This window comes from Eptesicus fuscus, chromosome 13 (genome assembly GCF_027574615.1).
Source record: "Eptesicus fuscus isolate TK198812 chromosome 13, DD_ASM_mEF_20220401, whole genome shotgun sequence".
Classification (NCBI taxonomy): Eukaryota; Metazoa; Chordata; class Mammalia; order Chiroptera; family Vespertilionidae; genus Eptesicus; species Eptesicus fuscus.
This window is the reverse complement of record NC_072485.1, coordinates 64,245,969-64,265,772: the sequence shown is the minus strand read 5'-3', so window position 1 is coordinate 64,265,772 and position 19,804 is coordinate 64,245,969. Positions and strand designations below refer to the sequence as shown.

Below are 19,804 nucleotides of genomic sequence, written 5' to 3'. Positions count from 1 at the left end.
TAAAGGTTTAATCTCCAACATCTACAGGCAGCTTATGCAACTCAATAAGAGGAAGATAAATGATCCAATAAAAAAATGGGCAACAGACCTAAACAGAATATTTTCAAAAGAAGACAGAAGGAAGGCCAAGAGACACATGAAAACATGTTCAAAGTCACTTATTATCCGAGAGATGCAAATCAAAACAACAATGAGGTACCATCTCACACCTGTCAGAATGGCTATCATCAACAAATCAACAAACAACAAGTGTTGGCGAGGATGCGGAGAAAAAGGAACCCTCGTGCACTGCTGGTGGGAATGCAGACTGGTGCAGCCACTGTGGAGAACAGTATGGAGTTTCCTCAAAAAACTGAAAATGGATCTCCCATTTGACCCAGTAATCCCACTCCTGGGAATATATCCGAAGAAACTAGAAACACCAATCAGAAAGGATATATGCACCACTATGTTCATAGCAGCACAATTTACAATAGCTAAGATTTGGAAACAGCCTAGGTGCCCATCAGCAGATGACTGGATCGGAAAACTGTGGTACATCTACACAATGGAATACTATGCTGCCATAAAAAAGAAGGAATTCTCATCATTTGCAGCAACCTGGATGGAATTGGAGAACATTATGCTAAGTGAAATAAGCCAGTCAATGAAAGAAAAATACCACATGATCTCACTCATTTAGGGATAGTAAAGAACATTATAAAATGGTGAACAAAAAGATAGATACAGAGACAGTAAAGCATCAAACAGACTTTCAAAGTACAGGGGGAAAGTTTGGGAAAGGTGGGGGAGTTATGAAATCAAACGAAGGACTTGTATGCATGCATATAAGCATAAACAATGGACGCAAAACTCTGGGGGGGGAGGGCATGTGTGGGTGTGGGGTGGGGGGGGGTAATAGTAAGATATGTACACATATAATACCTCAATAAAAATATTAAAAAAAAAAAAAAAAAAAATATATAAATCTCCTTGTCAGATTCTGCTTTTGGGGAATCCTACTATTGTTACAGAGAACAGGAATAATCAAACAATGCCGGAGAGTTTGGAGTCACACTTTATTCACTGCAGTTGGCTTAGAGAAAATGAATTCAAATTCTAAGCAAGGCTGCAAGCAGAACTTCCCTTTTTATTAAGGAGCCAGCCCTATGTGCACTTAGTGGTTATCTCGCAGCTGGCCTTGAAAACAACACAGTTCTATCCAATTAAAAAATGCACCTGGCATGGCATTGAAATTATGGGCATATCTAGTCTCTGCCCTACAAGGTCAGACAGCTAAGTTTATCTTCCTTATTATTCAAGCAGGCTAAAGCAGGCTAGAAAGCAAAGTTATTTTTTTAGAATAAGAGTCTGTCTAAAACAACAGCAGAGAATTCCAAACAGTAGTTTTACAAAATAGGGGTTAGCCTTCTCACTATGACAGTAAAGTGGGTTAATAAAACTCAGAGGAAATTGAAATGCTTAAGATCATGTACTTAGGAGATGACGAGTCAGGGCCTAAACACATACCTCGTCACATAGCTGCCCCTCTGAAGATCAAGAGATGCTTGGAAAGATAGGAATGGTAGCAAAATCATTCAGTATCTATTCTTTAAGGTCAAGCCATTAAAAAGATTAACCCTGACCTAAGTTGTATAATTATAATTGGGTCTTCTATATAAGACCCAATGTTTTCTAATTTTGGTAACTTACAAAAACCTGTACAATTGAAGAGCATTATTGGATTGGAAAAAAAGTGTTTAAAAAATTTTTTTTAAATTAGGGTGATTATTTAAATTAGGATGGTTTTCAGGAAAACTTACTAAACTTTTTTATACCTTAAGGATCAATGAAATGACACTTTTAGTATTCTAGTATGTATTTTATGAATGGGAAATTGAAAAGATCTAGGACTTCCGCTGTATGAGAGTTGCCTTTGGGAACTTCTGCATAAAGCTATCAGAATTAACATTCTCAATTGTGGAATAGATTCCCCAATGGTAGTGTGTTGGGAGGGGAAGAGAGGAATTTTTAATTGTGTTATTCCTAAAAAAAAAAAATCAAATAGGGGAAAGGGCAGTAGTGGTGGTGGTAAAGCTACTACTGTTTAAGTAGCACAGATGGCAATCAGTTAAGTCAAAATGAAACTTAATGATTATTTTGAAATTTAACCTGATATGCAAATTTTCTCTTCTTTAAATTTTTTAGATTATCCTTAGATACCACTCCAGGCACTGTTGACAAAGGTCTTACAAAGTCTGAAAATGATCTTCCCTCTGCCAATTCTGGCCTTTCCTGGAACATAACCAACACTTGCCTGTTTGGATTGCCTTGGGTTCCATACTTCCAAGCCCCCTTGGTGAGGATCCTTAGAGCTGGCAATATATGACAGCGATGATATAAGGAATGACAAAACTTAAATCTCTGCTAATCAGTTTTTTTCTTTGACTTAAATAGTGTCTAGTTATGTGATGAATCTCACATTAATTACAATCATCTTTGGAAAAAGTGCTACTTCCATGTGTCTGTAAAGGTTGTGGTCTTCTTGATAAGTTTTCCCTCACTGCAGTTATCATGCCAAAGTAACTAAATCTCCAGTCTGATTTAAACATAATCTGGGTTGGTGCTCAAATTATTCACTTTAAATAGTGCTTGGTCACTTGAGTAAAAGTTGCCAAGTGTCTCAATCTCCTCAACCTTTTCCTCCAACACCCAGCACATAGTAGGTGTTCAATATCCACTGGTCAAAGTGTTAATCAGTGTGTTTACCAAATTTGTCGGAAGCTACTTTGCAGCTGTTCATTAACTACCTTTCTTTTTCTTCTGCAGGTGAAACCATCCCGTCAATCACTTCTTAAAATGCCTCATTCTTTAGTCTATGAGAGTGCAAACATGGCTGTGTTCTAGTGTATGCTGTGGCAATCTCAATAAGTCTGTTGCTATAGCATTCTTAAATTTAGTTTTTAAATCAATCATTATAGATTTTGAAACTTTTCTATGCCACCTCCTGAGAAGTCATCTGGAATAACTTCTAGATGGATTGGAGTAGTGCCTAATGCTTCATTTGTTTTTAAAAAGTGTTCTTTTTCAGCAAAGTGGCAATTTAGCCCTTGCATATTCTCTTATGATAAGAATGTATCTGTATATAATTTTTATGTGGAGGCTATGTTACAAATAAAACATACTGTGTCTTTGTGGGTAGACTTCTTGATGTCTGAGTGCTAAACTCAAAATATAGTCTAAGCTGTGAGGTTGGTGTGGAAGGTCATTGTCACTCACTGTGTTATAAGTAGCTGTTCAATAAATCACTTACGATCACTAGTTTATGCATTAGAATTATTTTAGTTTAAACTCTTGTGAGTGGAGCTGAGGTTGGAAAAAATAGTTGATAAAGAACTTCCAGAAAGGCAAGTGAGTGGTGTTCCTATCTGCCACTTAATTAAGCACATCTTCACACCAGGAACCCTCCTCAATATTAGTTATTGTATTAATCTCCTCCTCTTAAACCAATATTGAGCTGAACCCTTATCTCAGAGTCTGATTCTATTCAGATTGCATGCTATTTACTAGCTATGTGGCTCCTCCATGTATCACTTGATTATCTATAAAATGGGAATAAAATAATATCTACATCCTAGGACTCTTTTAATGTCTAAATGAGTTAAGTTGTAGAAAGATTTTAGAATCACATGTGTTTTTTGTTTTTAATTTATTTATAAAATTAAATTTATTAGGATTGTTAAATTAAAGAATATAGGTTTCAAGTGTACAATTCTGGAATACATCATCTATATATTGCATTGTGTATTTACCACCAAATCAAATCTCCTTCCATCACCTTATATTTAACCTCTCCCTTTTTTCTTCCCCCTCCCCTTTCCCTCTGGTAACCACCACACTGTTGTCTGTGTCTATGAGTCTTTGTTTTAGAACAAAATGTGTTTAAATATCAACTCATGTTACAGATACAATGAATAAGGCATAAGTCTGCCTAATGCTATATCTATCTAGTCTGACTATTACAGAAAACTGGAGAAGAACCAAGCAATATTTAGAGAGATGGAGTTACATTTATTACGCACGGGTCCAGAGGAAAATGTCTCAAATTCTGGGCCCCAATATGGAGGAACTTTCCCTATTTATATGTTCTTACCTTGTCTCCCAAATATGGGGTGTTTCTGGCCTCCTTTGCAAGTTCTTAAAGAGCCCCTATATGCTGGGGCCTTGAGACCTCAACCAAAGGCTTGGCCTGGTGCCAGCACTGATAATTTCATTCTGGGAAGGTTTAATGGCCTCTCTGAAGTGGGAGTAGTCTTATTTTCCTTATTTAAGCAAGCAAGCAAGCAAGCATTTACAGAAGCCAAATAGCAGGGTTAAAATTTCAAACAGCAGTTTTATATAAGATGGATGCTTCATGACATCATTTGTAAAGTCATAGAAATATACACATGTGCTATATATATATATATTTAAAATTAATTTTAATATATTTTATTTAACTCAAATTATTATCATTCTAGCATGTAATAAATAGTTTAAAAATCAATGAACTATTTTACATTCTTTTTTCATATTAAATCTTCAAAATGTGATGTGTATTTTAGTTGGGGGCAACCAGGCCGGCAGGGGGGGCAGTAAGGGGTGACCAGGCCAGCAGGGAGGGGGCAGTTTGGGCCAATCAGGCAGGCAGGCAGGTGAGCTATTAGGAGCCAGCGGTCCAGGATTGTGAGAGGGATGTCCCAGATTGGAGAAGGTGCAGGCTGGGCTGAGGGACAACCCCCCCCCCATGCACAAATTTTCGTGCACTGGGCCTCTAGTCCTAATATATAAAAACTCTGAGTCCATCACATCCACAACGACCAGAGGCTTGACCTAACGCCCAGCAGGCTCTGGTGGGTGGGGACTTGTGGCAGCGGAGACAGGGAGGAGGGAGACAGAGTCGACACTCACACTCACAACCTCACACACAGTGCCCACCAGTTCACAGCCTTTTCTCCTTTTCTTTCTCTCCCTCCCAGCTCACCCTCAGAGCCTCTCTCAGAATGAGGAAACAAAACAGACTGGGCCTGAAGAGGCCTGGATGGAAGGGAGGGCAGGCAGAGGGTGGAGTGGCCCCCACTGGCTCCACCCCCTCCCAGCTGGGAAAGAGGAAGAGGGAGACAGGGAAGCAGGGAGGCCTGGAGGACTGCTGGCAGGGGAGAGCAGTTAGGGGCAATCAGGTGAGATCAGGCTGGCAGTTAGGGGCAATCAGGCAGGCAGGCAGAGGCAGTTAGGAGTGATCAGGCAGGCAGGCAGGTGAGTGGTTAGGAGCCAGCGGTCCCCAATTGGAGAGGGTGCAGGCTGGGCTGAGGGAATGCGCACCCTCCTTTCCCCCACCCCCCATACACGAATTTTGTGCACCAGGCCACTAGTATTTTATTATAATTCCTTATAAAGTTAAAAAGAGAGGCAGACCCTTCTAAGTAAAAGATTGTAAACCAACCAAGGTCCATTCCATTAAAAATAAAATAATAAAAAAACATTAAAAAATTTAAGATAACAGAGGATCCTCAAACAGCATTCTGGCTTCTAGCATGCAATCCTTCTACAATCACAACTTTAGGGATTATATCAGCTTCTGAATTCTCAGGTGGAGCTAGATGAACCATGTGATTTTGTAAGGTAGAAAAATTGACCATTGCTCTGCAAAGAGAAAAAAGATCAGAATCCGCACAGTGTAATTGTCTCTTTTGTCTTAGAGCACCTAGTTCCTAAACCTTAGGGAGAGGTACAGAGGGGAGGGAGCAAAGAGGTAATGTTTTGGATCATGTTCTAAAATCATTAATACAAGTTATATATATATGTCTAGCAATATAAGTATCTTTGTTTTTCTTAACCATAAAATATATCAGAGATGTGTAATTTATATCTGGTATAATATAGCATCTGTTAACACACCTCAAAAATTTAAAAGTGCTTAATCCCTCTAGTGTACAGACACTTCTCTCCAGAGAGAGCTACATCCAAGTTCATAATATACATATCTGCATATATTTGGAATTTCCCTTCTCAGCTGTCCAGAAAGGGAAATTCATACAATTTAGGTAATTTACTCCCTGACAGGCAGGCATTTAATCCTTTAAGGATGGAGTCTGAATTTAAAATATTTCTTAGTGCACATTGTCATGGATTCTCTCTATCTTATCAAAGTCCACATTCTATGTTTGGTATCAAATTTATAACATTTATATTCAATATTCTATTGATGTTGATTTTGGTAAAAATGTTTTGTCTATTGCCTCATCCTTCATGGCTCCTGAGGGACAATCTGAGTTGATTTGGTTAATGCCAATTAATATGCCAATTAATGCCAGACACAAGGGGCAGCCAAAAAGATCAACACACCTAGTAAGCCTTTCCTGAATTGGAAGTGCAGGCATTTATATGATTTCCTTGTAAAAATCTTATTGTTTGCTGTTATAAAATATCCTTGAACCTCATTAGTCTATGTACTTTAAGTAACTTTACCTTAAGTTTCTAGTTGTCTCTCCAATGCATAAAGTTGCTGTTCCTGATCTTTTTTGGGGGTCACCTTGTTTATTTGCATCATTTCCTGGGCTTATTCTTACAGGAGCTGCATTGCTACAGAAAGGGAAAAGATGGTAACGAGGAATGAGATTAATATCTATGCAAGTCCTGGTGATTGAAGTTCAGAACCTCAATCTGTGTTGTTATCCTGTCTTCATTTTAGAAAATAAGTTATTAACAACTTAACCTAGAAAGCTTTATATAAGAGAAGGTTCTCCCCAAAATACCACCAGATTTTCTATGAGCTGATCAGAAGTCATTACTTAAAATCGAATGATCTTAGATCATCTACAAAGGGCAGTCTCAATGAGTCAATAAGAGTCCTATCTAGGGATCATGGAGAAAGTAAAAATATTTAACATCTAACTAGTTAAAACTAGTATTCTAGTAAACTTCTCTCCTTAGCCTATAATTCATAGTGATCAGTCTACTCTCATTAACTTAATCAGGACCTCTAATATTCCCAGTTGGTCTTGATAAGAAAGAATTCGTAACATGAACACCATAATTACAACAAGATGCTTTCTCAGTCTAAGAGTTACTAAATAAATCGTGAAGTTATACCTAATAGTTGTATACACAGCTTTATGCCACATTGAAGAGAATTAACTGATGCAATGATAGCACCAGTCACCAGGTACTACATGTGTTTTATAAATCAAGAACTGTTTTAATATCTTTACATGCATTATCCCATTTACTCCTCACCACAAATCTGTGAAATAGGCACTATCATCTCCACTCTAAAGATGAGGACTCTGAAGCACAGAATTATTAAATAACTTCCCCAAAGTCACACTGGTAATAAGTAGCAGAGCGGAAAGACCAAGAACACAGAATAATACTGCGCCAAGACAGTAAGATTTTCATGGTCAATCCTGCCTAGTAACTTCATCTCTCAGCTTTCACTCTCTCTCTTCCCCTAACCAGTTAAAAAGGGTTGAGAAGATACGAAATCAGTTTGGTAGACTCACCAAGGCACCATACAGGCCACAGGTATTGAAGCTTTAAGAGCAGAGGACAATGACTTAAAGGTGATTTCAGATGTAAAAAGGAGATGATTCCCTGGGAGGACCTGAGGAAACAAAGGAAATGTATAAGTTGACACAAAGATTTTGTTAGGAATTAGTGGACCAGCCAACATCTCTAAGAAATGGGCACACACTAAAATGTATCTTCCCAGTGGGAGAGTCATTTTCTAAGTGGCCAGAAGAATTAACATCTGTTATAGGGTATGGTTCACAGGAGGTAAGAGAACCTGCCACTGAGTTTAAATAATATTGCCTCAAGGCTCTCATAATTATCAAGAAAGCGTTTATAATTTATTATTTTGAGAAACTTTTCTCTAGATTCTAGGCCTTCAGATACTGAGCATTACCTTAGAATGGTAGATGAGTAAGAGATACATCTAGTTATAAAGAATACTTTAAAAAGATCTATATGTTCTTCAGAAATAACTTTTTTTTGTTTGTTAATCCTCACCCAAGGATATTTTTTCCCATTGATTTTTAGACAGTGAAAGGGAGTGGGAGAGAGAAAGAAACATCAATGTGAGAGAGACACACCAATTGGTTGCCTCTTGCATGCATGCACCTGACTGAGGCTTGGGATCGAGACTGCAACTGAGGTACACCAGAATCAAATCCGGGACACTTCAGTCTGCAGGCCGATACCACTGAGAAAACCAGGTATGGCAGAAATAACATTTTTTACGGAAGTATGAACAGTGTGGTACAGATAATATGAAGATTTATTTCTCATCATTTCATTTAATCTCTTGCCATAGTGAATACCAGTGCATGCTTTCTTTGTTTATCCTCAATATTCATTTAATGTAATTGAAACTCTCCTATTAGCTTATCTGCCCAGCCACTAGCTCTCATCAATTTTCTAATATTTTCATAGGAACATGAAAGTAATATTAAAATTTTACTTTCATGTTTGAGAACTGCTAGCAGGGTTGCCTAAGACCATTGGAAAACACAGATATTTACATTAGGATTCATAACAGTAGCAAAATTACAGTTATGAAGTAGCAACAAAAATAATTTTATGGTTGGGGGTCACCACAACATGAGGAACTGTATTAAAGGGTCGCGGCATTAGAAAAGTTGAGAACCACTGCTCTAAAGGAAGGTACAACTGACTGACAAGTGGAAACTGCATTCTTACCTTCCTTCTCTGCTCATCGTCTGGATATGACATTTGGCAAAAAAAATATCTTATTACTAAAAAAAAAAAAAGAAAGAAAAAAGAAAAAAAAAAAAAAGAAACTAAAACAACAACAAAAAATCCCCAAACCAAAACTATGACATACAGTTTGTGAGCTTGAAAGTCTCTGAAGATTTAATTAGGCAGGTAATTACCTCAAGCTGAATGTTACAATCACTGGTATGGTATAGAAACTCATAAAATCTTCGATATACCATAGTTACAGGACACTGATCTCCTAGAAACACTTCTTCACTGGTCACAGGTAGATTATTACCAAAGGCAGTTGGCTTGACTCTGGCCAGGAACTGAAAGGGGCTGCATCGTACATACACTATTGAGAGGTAGAAAAGAAAAAGTGTCAGAAAATTCAGAGGTACCAGGGAAAGTCAGGGAGGCTCAAAGTCAGTTGCCAATAAAAGGCATCCCCTCCCATTCGCTGGTAGAGGAAAACAGATTTTAGAGGTGGTCTTCAGTTTTACCTTCCCTTTTGAAACACTCACATGCCCACCCACCTCCAAGAAGCATCCAGGTGATCTTACACATGGATTAAAATGAACCCAAACAAGATGTTAGTTGCCCCTTTTACCGACATCTCCACTGTGGCATTTATAATAGTAATTATGGACAATAGGCAGTCTACCCTCATTCCCAGCTTTAACTATTGGAAAGTACAACCTCTGTTTTAATCCTGGTATCTCTGTTTAATCTTGGTATTTTCTGAAGCAATACAGAGACTTGACCAAACTAAAACTAACAAAGTTGGGATAGAAAACTAGTGATCATAGGTTAACACAGCATACTTTCCCCATACTCTTTATCTTTTACTATTAATTGTGACGCTGTACGAATATGCTTTAAAATGTTGTTTTATTTCCATAAGAATGTAGGGACCAAGAGAATGAAGATTTTGTTTTTAATTTTTCATTGCTGCATTATTTAGAACCAAGAATAAGCCACATTAAATGCTCAGTAAATATTCATTGAATGAATACATGTACAAAACGGCCTATTTCTCCAAAAGAAGGAAGCACATGCAGACCTTCCCTGATCACTGGGCTATGTTTTAGGAGAGCTAAAACAGGAGGAAAACTTGGACTTGTGATGAAGTCCAAGGGTGAAATATCCTAGAAATTGCTGATAAAGGACTGGAAAGAGTTGGTGGCTTTGAGTAATAGTGTACCCTGTCAACCAAAAGACAGTTGAAACTTATTTTTAATTGAAGCATTAAAGTTTGCTAATGGCCAGGAAGAAGGTGGTGAAATATAGGTTCCCGTAGTTAATCCCAGAGTAATTTGGAACTGCTGGTAATTTAGGGAATAAATTGAAAAATCTGAGATGGAATTATCTGTTCTTTTAAAGGGGCAGGCATAGAATCACTGAAATGTTAACCAGTGGTGAGTTTTTATGGGTAAACTGTTCATAGTCCTAAAGCCATCTTTAGCTGCTGGCAATTTCCAACCACTAGAGAATTTTGGTACTACAGCCATGAAAGTGACAAATAATATCATTGGCCTGTCCTTCTTCCTTTTTAGCACAGGTATTCTTCCTTTACACAGAGAGAAAGAGGGATCTCAGCATTAAGTCACCTGTCATCCTAGACAGTGGGATGAAGAGTGCAAAGACCCTGGCTGGTGACTTCCCCAAACAGAAAGTGGCCAGTCTGGTCAGAATGTAATGAACTACAGCAAGTATTGTGTGGAGTAAATAGGATCTAAGTTATGATTTGAGAAGCTTGTTCTGGAGGTTAGGAGAGCGGGACTAGAATCCGAGAGATAAGTTTCAAGGGCATTTAATTAGACCAGGATTGGCTATTGGAGGCTTGGACTTGAGTTGTAGAAGAGATGGCAAGAGCCAGTGGAATTCTAGAAACATTGTGGAGTCATATGGATGTAGAGCTGGGGAAGGAAAGTAATCATTCTAAAGGAACCTGAATAGATGGTGCTGCTCTCAGCTGAGATAAACGAAACTGGGGAGAGGCAGGTTTGAGATATTTTTAATGCATGCATTTTATTTTAGACATAATAATTTAAAGGTACGTATTGGACATCCAAGTTAATATGCTGAATGGTTGGTTAGAAGAGTTCAAATGAGACAATGCATTCGTATAAGATCTCAAGAAATTGGCATATAAAAGTTATTCAAGTGAACTCATATATGATAGGGAAGAATTGAAGGATCCTGCTAAATCTTCTGAGAGTTTATTTTGTCTTATTATGAACATGTACATAAAGTAACTTCACATTGAATCCCAACTTTGTTTAGAAACAAGAAGTCATTAAGTCTTTGGATTTTTACCAAAAATTCTATTGTGAAGTCACTTTTTAAAATATATTTTTTTATTGTTGATAGCATTACAGACATGTGAAGTCATTTTTAGTAATTGTTAAAAATGCAAATTATTTGGCCAAATTCTTAAAACCCAATTCATTACGTGTGGAGTGGGACCCAGCTGTCTACATATTTTAATATGTACCTCAGGTCTTCTCTATAGATGAAATCTTCAAAAGCCAGTGAGGGATATGGGACTTGCATTTGTCAGAATGCTGAATTAGTGTCTCCAGCTGTGAGAGCTCATTTACTTTTTCTCTAGAAATAGCACTAAGAATGTATGTCCAGAGGTTCTTAAGTGTATACTTCAAATAATGAATTCTGGAGGTGGACCAGACTCTATATCTTGAAAATGTACGGGGACATAACTCTCTTGGCCCCTTTGTCAGAATTTTTGTTACAAATAACCCCAATCACTTGGCATCTTATTTTATGAAACTGAAATATAAAGGTCCCTGTAAAATAGCTTAGAATCTACAGTCAAGCTTTGATACACATACATATAGTGTGAATAAGTTTCTCTCTTTAAGGTTTATTCCAAAGCATCATTCTTCATAGCTGAAGCCAAGATAACTCTTCCATCTCAAATACATGGAAACCTATTATAAATCAACCAACCCCACTTTCCTTACAGGATAAGCCACCCTTAAAGGGGGAAGGGATATTGTAGAGTAAAATAAGTGACCAGGGATAAAGCCAAGTGTGAAACAAGGCATTCCAACCCCAACCTGAAGCAGATCATTTAGTGTAGACCCTTCATTATTAGCAATGCAGCAGCAGACTGAAATGTTCAGATTTGAAAAGTCAAAGAAGCAGCCTCATTATTGATTACCAATTCCCCACCATCTCTCCTAGTATTCCGTAAATACCTGGTTGTTCTCCAGAGGATGTCCAAATCAGAGAAAAAAAGAGGTGCAGCCCTCCTAACACCAGAAAAACCTTCATCTGGCCAGAGACCAAGGCAACATCCATTCGGGGAACAGGAAGTTGTGACAGGACCACCTGCCATGTATTATATTTAACTGGAGACTCTCAGGTGTCCATAATAATCTATCACCTTGGGTAGCTTGAGGAGAGTCTTTATTCATTGTAAGAAAACCTCCTTAAATTCAGCATTTTATTATTACAGGTTCTAAAGAATAAGGTGAGTAGAAGGAAATGTATTATTTGAATATTTCCATAAAAGCTGTCTTCCTCAGGGGTCAGGTTATATTTGTGAATCAATCACTTTCAAGTGCGTGTTCAAATGAATTTCAGGGGCTGATCATTGGGAGGTAATCAGAAAAGCACAAAGGATCAACTTTATTGCGGATGTCTTGGAACCTATCCAGGAGTTCTTGCAGGCTTTTGTTTTTCTTTCTTTTTTAAAAAAATATATTTTATTGATTTTTTACAGAGAGGAAGAGAGAGGGATAGAGAGTTAGAAACATCGATGAGTGAGAAACATTGATCAGCTGCCTCTTGCACACCCCCTACTGGGGATATGCCCGCAACTAAGGTACATGCCCTTGACCGGAACTGAACCTGGGACCCTTGAGTCTGCAGGCCGATGCTCTATCCACTGAGCCAAACCGGTTTCGGCCAGGCTTTTGTTTTTCTTTAACATTTTTGAGTACACATATTTCTAGGTGAGTTTGGTGGGGTGGTACTGAAGTGAGCAGCTTCAAGAAACATTACATTTCCTGTACATCCCCAAAGCAAAGCTCCAAGAACAGTTGGTACCTAGAGACAAGTTTTATCTGCTCTCAATTATGCTACTAGACAAGCTTGTCAAAAGTTCAGTCTTCGCTAATGCATGCTAGTAAATACTCAGTGCTGAAGTGGAGCTCCTTTGTCACTCAGACATCCTAAGTAATAAGTTTGTTTTTCAATTCAGAACTTACTAAGAACCCCAGATCATCATTTGATTCATGTGCAGCATGAATTTTTAAATTCCAAATTGTTTGCTAGAGACAAAGGACTCTACAGTGATTTTCAAACCTTCGCATGAATCAGAATCACCGTAAGGACTTATCAGAGTTTTTGATTCAGTGTCTGAAATGAGGCCCAAGAATCTGGAACACAAATACATTCCCAGAAAAAGGTGATACTGTTGGCCATATTTTGAGAGCCATGATTAACTGTTTTTCTAAACGTAGGAAATAGAATTAGCTTCTTATATAGGTGAGTAATCAGCTTTACCATCATTTTTACAAGGTTGGTATAATTATTAATTTTCTAGTCTGTTCTGAAAATGAAGGGATGCTTAAATCCCATGTGTACTTGGGGACTTGTCCCCCTTTTTCATAGCCCAACTCATTGCCTGTACTACTTTACATCCTCAAGGCTGGGGTCTGGTCTATTTACCTTTGTACTTGTGCTGTGCAAAAAAACAGATAAGTTAAAGAAACAGAAATGAAAAAAGGAAAAGCACAAATTGACACTTGTTTTTCTCTTAGACTTTTCTGCCCTTTGCAGGCATATTTTGTAGTCTGTGAGATGATTATGGTTTGTACCCATGTGAAAATGTAAAGCTTTACTAATTTTTATTTTAATATGTATAGGAAACATTAATATCACAATAAACTCTTATTTGTGGGGGTAATATTGCCCAGAACAAAGTTAAAAAAGGAAGTGTGGTATGTTGCACCATATTAGAACTATGAAAACAGGTCCTAAGCTCAGACATGCATGTATCACACTTAACCATTTATAACTACTCTTATTCCAATCTCCTTACCAATCTGGAAAGTTGATGTTTACAAACAAATTAAGTTATGAAAGTGATTGGTGATTTATATCTTCCATTTACCTGGTCAAATCTCTTGGATGGGTAGTCTTTTTGTGTTAAAGATATATATACTAGCGTTCCCATTGCAGGAAAAATCCTGCAATAGGGTTTCCTGCTGCACTCTAACCCACCCTGCCTGCTCTCCTCCCTTGTCCCCCGCCCCGCCTTCTCCACCAGCCTGCCTGCTCTCCTCCCTTGTCCCCCACCCGCCTTCTCTGCCAGCCCGCCTGCTTTTCTCCCTTCTCCCCCGGCCCCGCCTCCGCTCCTTCCTTCTCCTCCCCCCAGCTTGCTTGCTTCTCCGCAGCTTTGCTCCCTTCTGCAGCTCTTGGCTTCTTTCTACGCTGTCTTGATATGCAAATTAGCCGCCATCTTTGTTGGGGGTAATTCGTATACTCGTCATGATTGGTTGGCGGGCGTGGCTTGGCTGGTGGGCATGGCTTGGTGTAGCGAAGGTGCAGTCAATTTGCATATTTGTCTATTATTAGGTAGGATGATTCACCCATAGGACTAACTCCCAACAAACACTAAATCAGCATTTACAAAAATACTTTAATGAATACTCTTGTACTTTTTTATTTTAAAATTAATATTCATTTCAGAATCAAAACATACACAATCCAGTGTAGCTAGGTTATTTTACAATAACTGAACTATAAGGCAGAGTCATTAAATATACAAAGTCACTTTAGTAAGTAGAAGAATCAAGCACAATATTATCTTTCAAAGCTTCCTCATTCATTATACTCTTTCTGATACATTTCATGGCTCAATTCCATGTTGGGAGAATAAATGGCTAAAAAACAAAGAGAAAGCAATCTTCAATTAATACTAAGTCATAGAGATCTGTGGAAGGCAGAGTTTATCAGTCTAATATTTAAATGTACTTTGCTTGTAATTTTGTGATACTGAGACATTGAACTCGAAAAGGACCCCACATTGATCTTTGAGACCAGTGGAATGGTATTCTGAGACACTTTGATCATCTTACTGAAATATTTACATTGAGTGTTATAAATTTGAATGACCCCCTGAAAACTACAGGAAAATTCTATCCTTGTTTAATAATAAAAACTAGGGGCCTGGTGCATGAAATTCATGCACTGGGGGTCAGGGGTCCCTCAGCCCAACCTGCCCCCTCTCACATACTGGGAGCCCTCAGGGGATGTCCTACTGACGGCTTAGGCCCACACCCCACGGGGTGTGGGCCTAAGCCGCAGTCTGGCCTCCCTTAGTGGGAGGCAACCGGTCTGATCAGGGGAAGGCACCAGCCCCATCACTCCGCTGCTGCAGCCACTGCCAGTCACCGCAGCTACCAAGGTGTTTTCATCATCACGGACTCCAGTCCCTTCACCAAGAAAAAATGACGACTTTCTTTAGGCATTTTCAAGATGTGTCTTTCATAGGATATGCATTTCTTTCTTTATTTTTTATCCTCACCTGAGGATATGTTTTCATTGACTTTTAGAGAATGTGGAATAGAAAGGTAAAGACAGAGAGAAACATCAAAGTGAGAGGAACACTTTGATTGTTTGATTGGTTGCCTCCTGCATGAGCCTTGATCTGGGCCCCAGCCAGGAAGGAGCCTGCAACCTAGGTACATGCCCTTGATCAGACTTGAACCCAGACCCTGCTGTCTGCAGGCTGAGGCATTATCCACTGAGTCAAACCAGCTAGGGCAGGATATGACATTTCTTAGCCTTCCAGCAGCAGACCTTCATTTTTTTCTCCAGAAGTGTGGTGGAAAACCCTAGACCACCTTTTTGGATTCTTATTACCCAAGTTACTAAGAATATTACCAGTGGCATACAGGAAGCTTAGCCAATGTGCAGTCAGAAAAGGTGTTTCCTCTATAGTTCACACCAATGGAGGGCTGGGCCCTGCCCAGGCCTAAAGCCTCTGGCTGAAGCTTTAGGCCTGGACAGGCCCCTCCAGCTCCCTCTGATCACTGGCTCAGCCCCTACCCAGGGCTGCCCAGACCGAAAGCCTCTTGGAGAGGAGCACACCCCCAGCTCCTTGCAATCAATCGCAGGGGATCTGCTCCTGCCCAGGCCAAAAGCAGACCCCCAGCTCCCAGCCCAGGCCATCGATCGCAGGGGGTTCGCTCATGCACCAGGCCGAAGCAACCCCCAGCTCCCTGCGATCGATTGCAGGGGGTCTGCTCCGGCAGCAGGCCAAAAGCCTCGGTTGGAGGCTTTCGGCCTGGGGCCAGAGCAGACACCCAGCTCCCTGCAATCAATCGCAGGGGGTTCGCTCGTGCACCAGGCAGAAAGCTTCTGGCGGAGGCTTTCGGCCTGGTGCCGGAGCGGACACCCAGCTCCCTGTGATCGATCACAGGGGGTCCACTCCTGCACCAGGCCTAAGCAACCCCCAGCTCTCTGCGATCGATTGCAGGGGTCTGTACTCCAGCAGCGGGGCTGAGGGTACTGGGCGTCGCCATCTTGTGGCTATGGGGGCCGCCATTTTTGTCACAGAGTGATGGTTAATTTGCATATTACTCTATTAGATAGACAGGCTGATTTGGCTCTGTGATTAGTGTGTCAGCCAGAGGACTGAAGGGTCATGGGTTTGATACCTCGGTTGCAGGCTCTATTCCTGGCCCTGGTTGGGGCATGTGTGGGAGACAACCAATTGAGGACTCTCTCTGACATTGATGCCTCTTTCTCTCCCCACTCCTCACTTTCCTCAATTAATGGCAAAAAATATCTTCTTTAAGAAAACACACACAATTAGTTGGCACAAAAAATTTAACACACACAATTAGTTGACACCAAAAAATAATTCAGAGTTCAGAGCTAGTGTGCAATATCTTTTAGCTTGATCAGAGCACTACTGGGAGGGGGCAGAAAGGGGGAGAATTGATGTTTTATTTTTTATTGTGGTAAAATATACATAAGAATGGCTAAAATGGTAAATTTTATCTTAAGTGTATAGTTTAGTGGCATTAAGCACATACACATTGTTGAATACCCTTGATCTTTCCTTTAACTTACTTTCATAGGGCAAAAAAAGGCTGAGGGATTTAGTGATACACACCCACACACATACACATTTTCATCTATATATATATAAAAGCCAGTGACCAAATGGCAGAATGACTAGAACAACCCGTTGACCAGTCACTATGATGCGCACTGACCCACCAGGTGGCAGACGCTCAATGCAGGAGCTGCCCCTGGTGTTCAGTGTGTTCCCTCAGTGGGAGTGCCGCTCTGTTGACCAGGATGAACAGCTGCTCCTGCTGCGGGAGCAGCCACTAGCAGGCCCAGGGTGAGGCCAAGTCTTTGCACCTATCAAATACCTGAGACAATCCAGACCCTGGCCTGACCCCACCACCTGATGCAGGTCCTCTAAAGTGTGTTCTAGAAAGGGCATGCAGAGCTGGCATAGGCGAATGGCAAGAGGGGACATGACTGTGGACCCCCCGGGGGAGGCTGTCCTGATGGCTGAGGATCCTGGAGCACAGCTTCCCTGAACATCCCCGTTGGTGTGTCACTGACCTGGCATCACATATCAAGGACATTCACTGAGTGGCTTTGGGGTGCAAAGCTTCCACCAGGTTCCTCCAGGACACAGAACATACCTTTACCCAAGACATTACCCCAAAATACCAGCTCATACTAATTTCCTCATTCAGCAGCCACTCAGACGGCAGGTCCATAGCTGCTTGGCTGACCAGGATGAGTGGCTCTCCCATAGCCAGCCAATCCCTGCAGGCCATGCCCCCCACCAGTGCACGAATCCATGCACTGAGCCTTTAGTTCTTGCTGTTGACTCTGTATAGGTCACCAGAATAATACTGATGACTAAAGCATCCCCATTTTGATAGTAATTATTATGTTGGTTGTAACTTATCTTCTTTAGAAAAAAATGAAGACATGAAGACTAGACCAACAAAGGAATATGATTAGATTTTCGGTGCATGAATTTTACTGCTGTATGTAAACAGAAACATGCACTCCCTCCTCTCCCCCCACACACACACACACTATACATCTCTCTTGCCACCCAATAATAGGTCAGATTAAGCTTTTGACAGCTTTTAGTTGCCATTTGTCTAAGTCTGGGCACTGTGGTACTCCGCTAACTCAAGCATTATAAATCATCTTTATCCAGAAGGTCCAGGCACTGCTCTGTACTCCTACAACACCAAACTGAAAATGAACATAGTGTTCAAAAGTGCTAAAAATAACTTGGCTCCAAGTTTAGACTTAGAAAGACCTGGTACTAAGTATGTCAACTTTATCTGATTTCTGCTTTTCTCTTCTTTAGGAAATCATTGCGGTTTATACCAGTTTCCTCAGATGAAATAAAGTTGAATCCCTGTCCCTTCAGGGCTGACTTTAAGACAACGCCAGAAGAGTTAGGATTATTAAGTTCTAATTAAACTGACTTCCTCCTAAAGGAAAAATAAAAACTTGAAATTGACATCATGATTTTGTTGAAAAATTATGTTTTTCTTTCTGTATAAATAAATAATTGGTATGCATTTTTACCTAGGTACCTGATTCCTAAAAAACCCTAATTCAGTGAAGGTCCTGATTTAGTGAAGGTGTATTTTTAGATACTATTATTCATTAAGGGTATGGCTTATTAATTTAATGTTAACTATTAGGTATTCCATATTACCCACTTAAGTTTTATTTTCTGTTCTATGTAGTAAATTCAGCAATATATCCTCAATGACAATAGTTTGTTCTATTTGATCTGAACCTCTGAAAACTATTCTAAATATATATTTTTAGTAAATGTGCCAGAGACTAAAATTTGTGCAGAATTTAAATGTAATATACTAACTCCCGGGAGAGACCAAGTCCTTTTCTGTGAAGATGCTTTAACTTGTGTGTGCTCTTCTAATTAATCAGTAGAGTCCTAAAAATAATGTCCATCATATTTGAGTAATTATTGCAGAAGAAATTTAATTTCTATTCTAGAATTTAAAGACCACGCCCTTAATGGAAATTTGATGCCATGTTTTCCTTTCTCCCCCATATGATTCTTCCACACTTGAAATGATTAATGATTGAGGCCTTTAAGTATGGCATTGTCCTGCCACTTAAGAGCAATTCATTACCTGATTACCCACCATCAGCTGTGTATGCTGTCTTCTTTTTCACTAAAGAGGGAGTCTACCTAGCAATACACCAAGAAATCACTTTGACTTTGGGGAGGCTGCTTATATTCAATTGCTTAATGAAATGTACATTTTGGGTGCTACATCCTTCCGGAAACAGATTTTGCTAAGATATTTTTCATTAAGTTTTTAAAATTTAAAGTGCTTCTAACTTATCATTTTCAATAAAATGTTGTATTTGGTTGTTTACTTGTTAAACAAAGAATTCAATCATTGTCATAACAGGACTATCCTTTGGCAGTTAAGACACAAATAATAGAAAGGCTTAAAATGTATGTCAGGTGATACTACCAGTGTACTGTGACAACTTATTTAATCCTAATAACCCAAAGAGTTATGCATTCTATTAATGTAAAGATCTTAGTTGCTATGGCCTTGACATCCATTCTGTCCCTGAGTAACTATTCTCTAAGGTGGATACTATGAGCTTAAATTTACAAAGGAGATAACTGAAGCCTTAGAGGTTAACTGAAGTCTTAGAGTTTAAGTAACTTCCTCACACAGCTCTTGCTGCAGTTCTAAATTTAAAACAACTGTGCTCAAAGGAGTACTTTTTTTCACTTCCTCATTTCTTTCTTTCTCTTAAGACACATTCTTTTTTCCCTTCTTTAGTATTCCACGCAATGGCTCTAACTGTTCTTCCTCCAGCCCCTGCCCCTTCCTACTCCTCTACCCATATTTTCTGCTTGCATTTTTTCTCTCTTGTATTTCTTGTTCCAACAATAATCTCAAAGTCAGAGATAGTTATTCCTGGTGCCACTTTCCTAACCAACACTATGCCTCCAGGAAGCACAGTGAAATCCGAGGGCCACCCA

The 19,804-nt window shown here is 39.5% G+C and overlaps 1 protein-coding gene across 3 annotated transcripts in view; it reads left to right on the top strand.

Moving 5' to 3' along the window:
• LOC103292676 (syntaxin-3) overlaps positions 1 to 12,227 on the top strand; it is a 117,276-nt gene extending 105,049 nt beyond the window's left edge. The window contains exons 4-5 of one of the 3 annotated variants that reach the window (XM_028156793.2): positions 2,188 to 2,338; positions 2,809 to 3,333. In XM_028156793.2, the coding sequence (XP_028012594.2) occupies positions 2,188 to 2,338; positions 2,809 to 2,886 (229 nt within the window). In that variant the 3' untranslated portion in view covers positions 2,887 to 3,333. Of the gene's footprint in view, positions 1 to 2,187; positions 2,339 to 2,808; positions 3,334 to 11,943 lie in introns of those variants that run through there. The other 2 variants (XM_054724845.1, XM_054724847.1) reach the window with 2 other exon arrangements.
• The last annotated feature ends 7,577 nt before the right edge of the window (positions 12,228 to 19,804 follow it).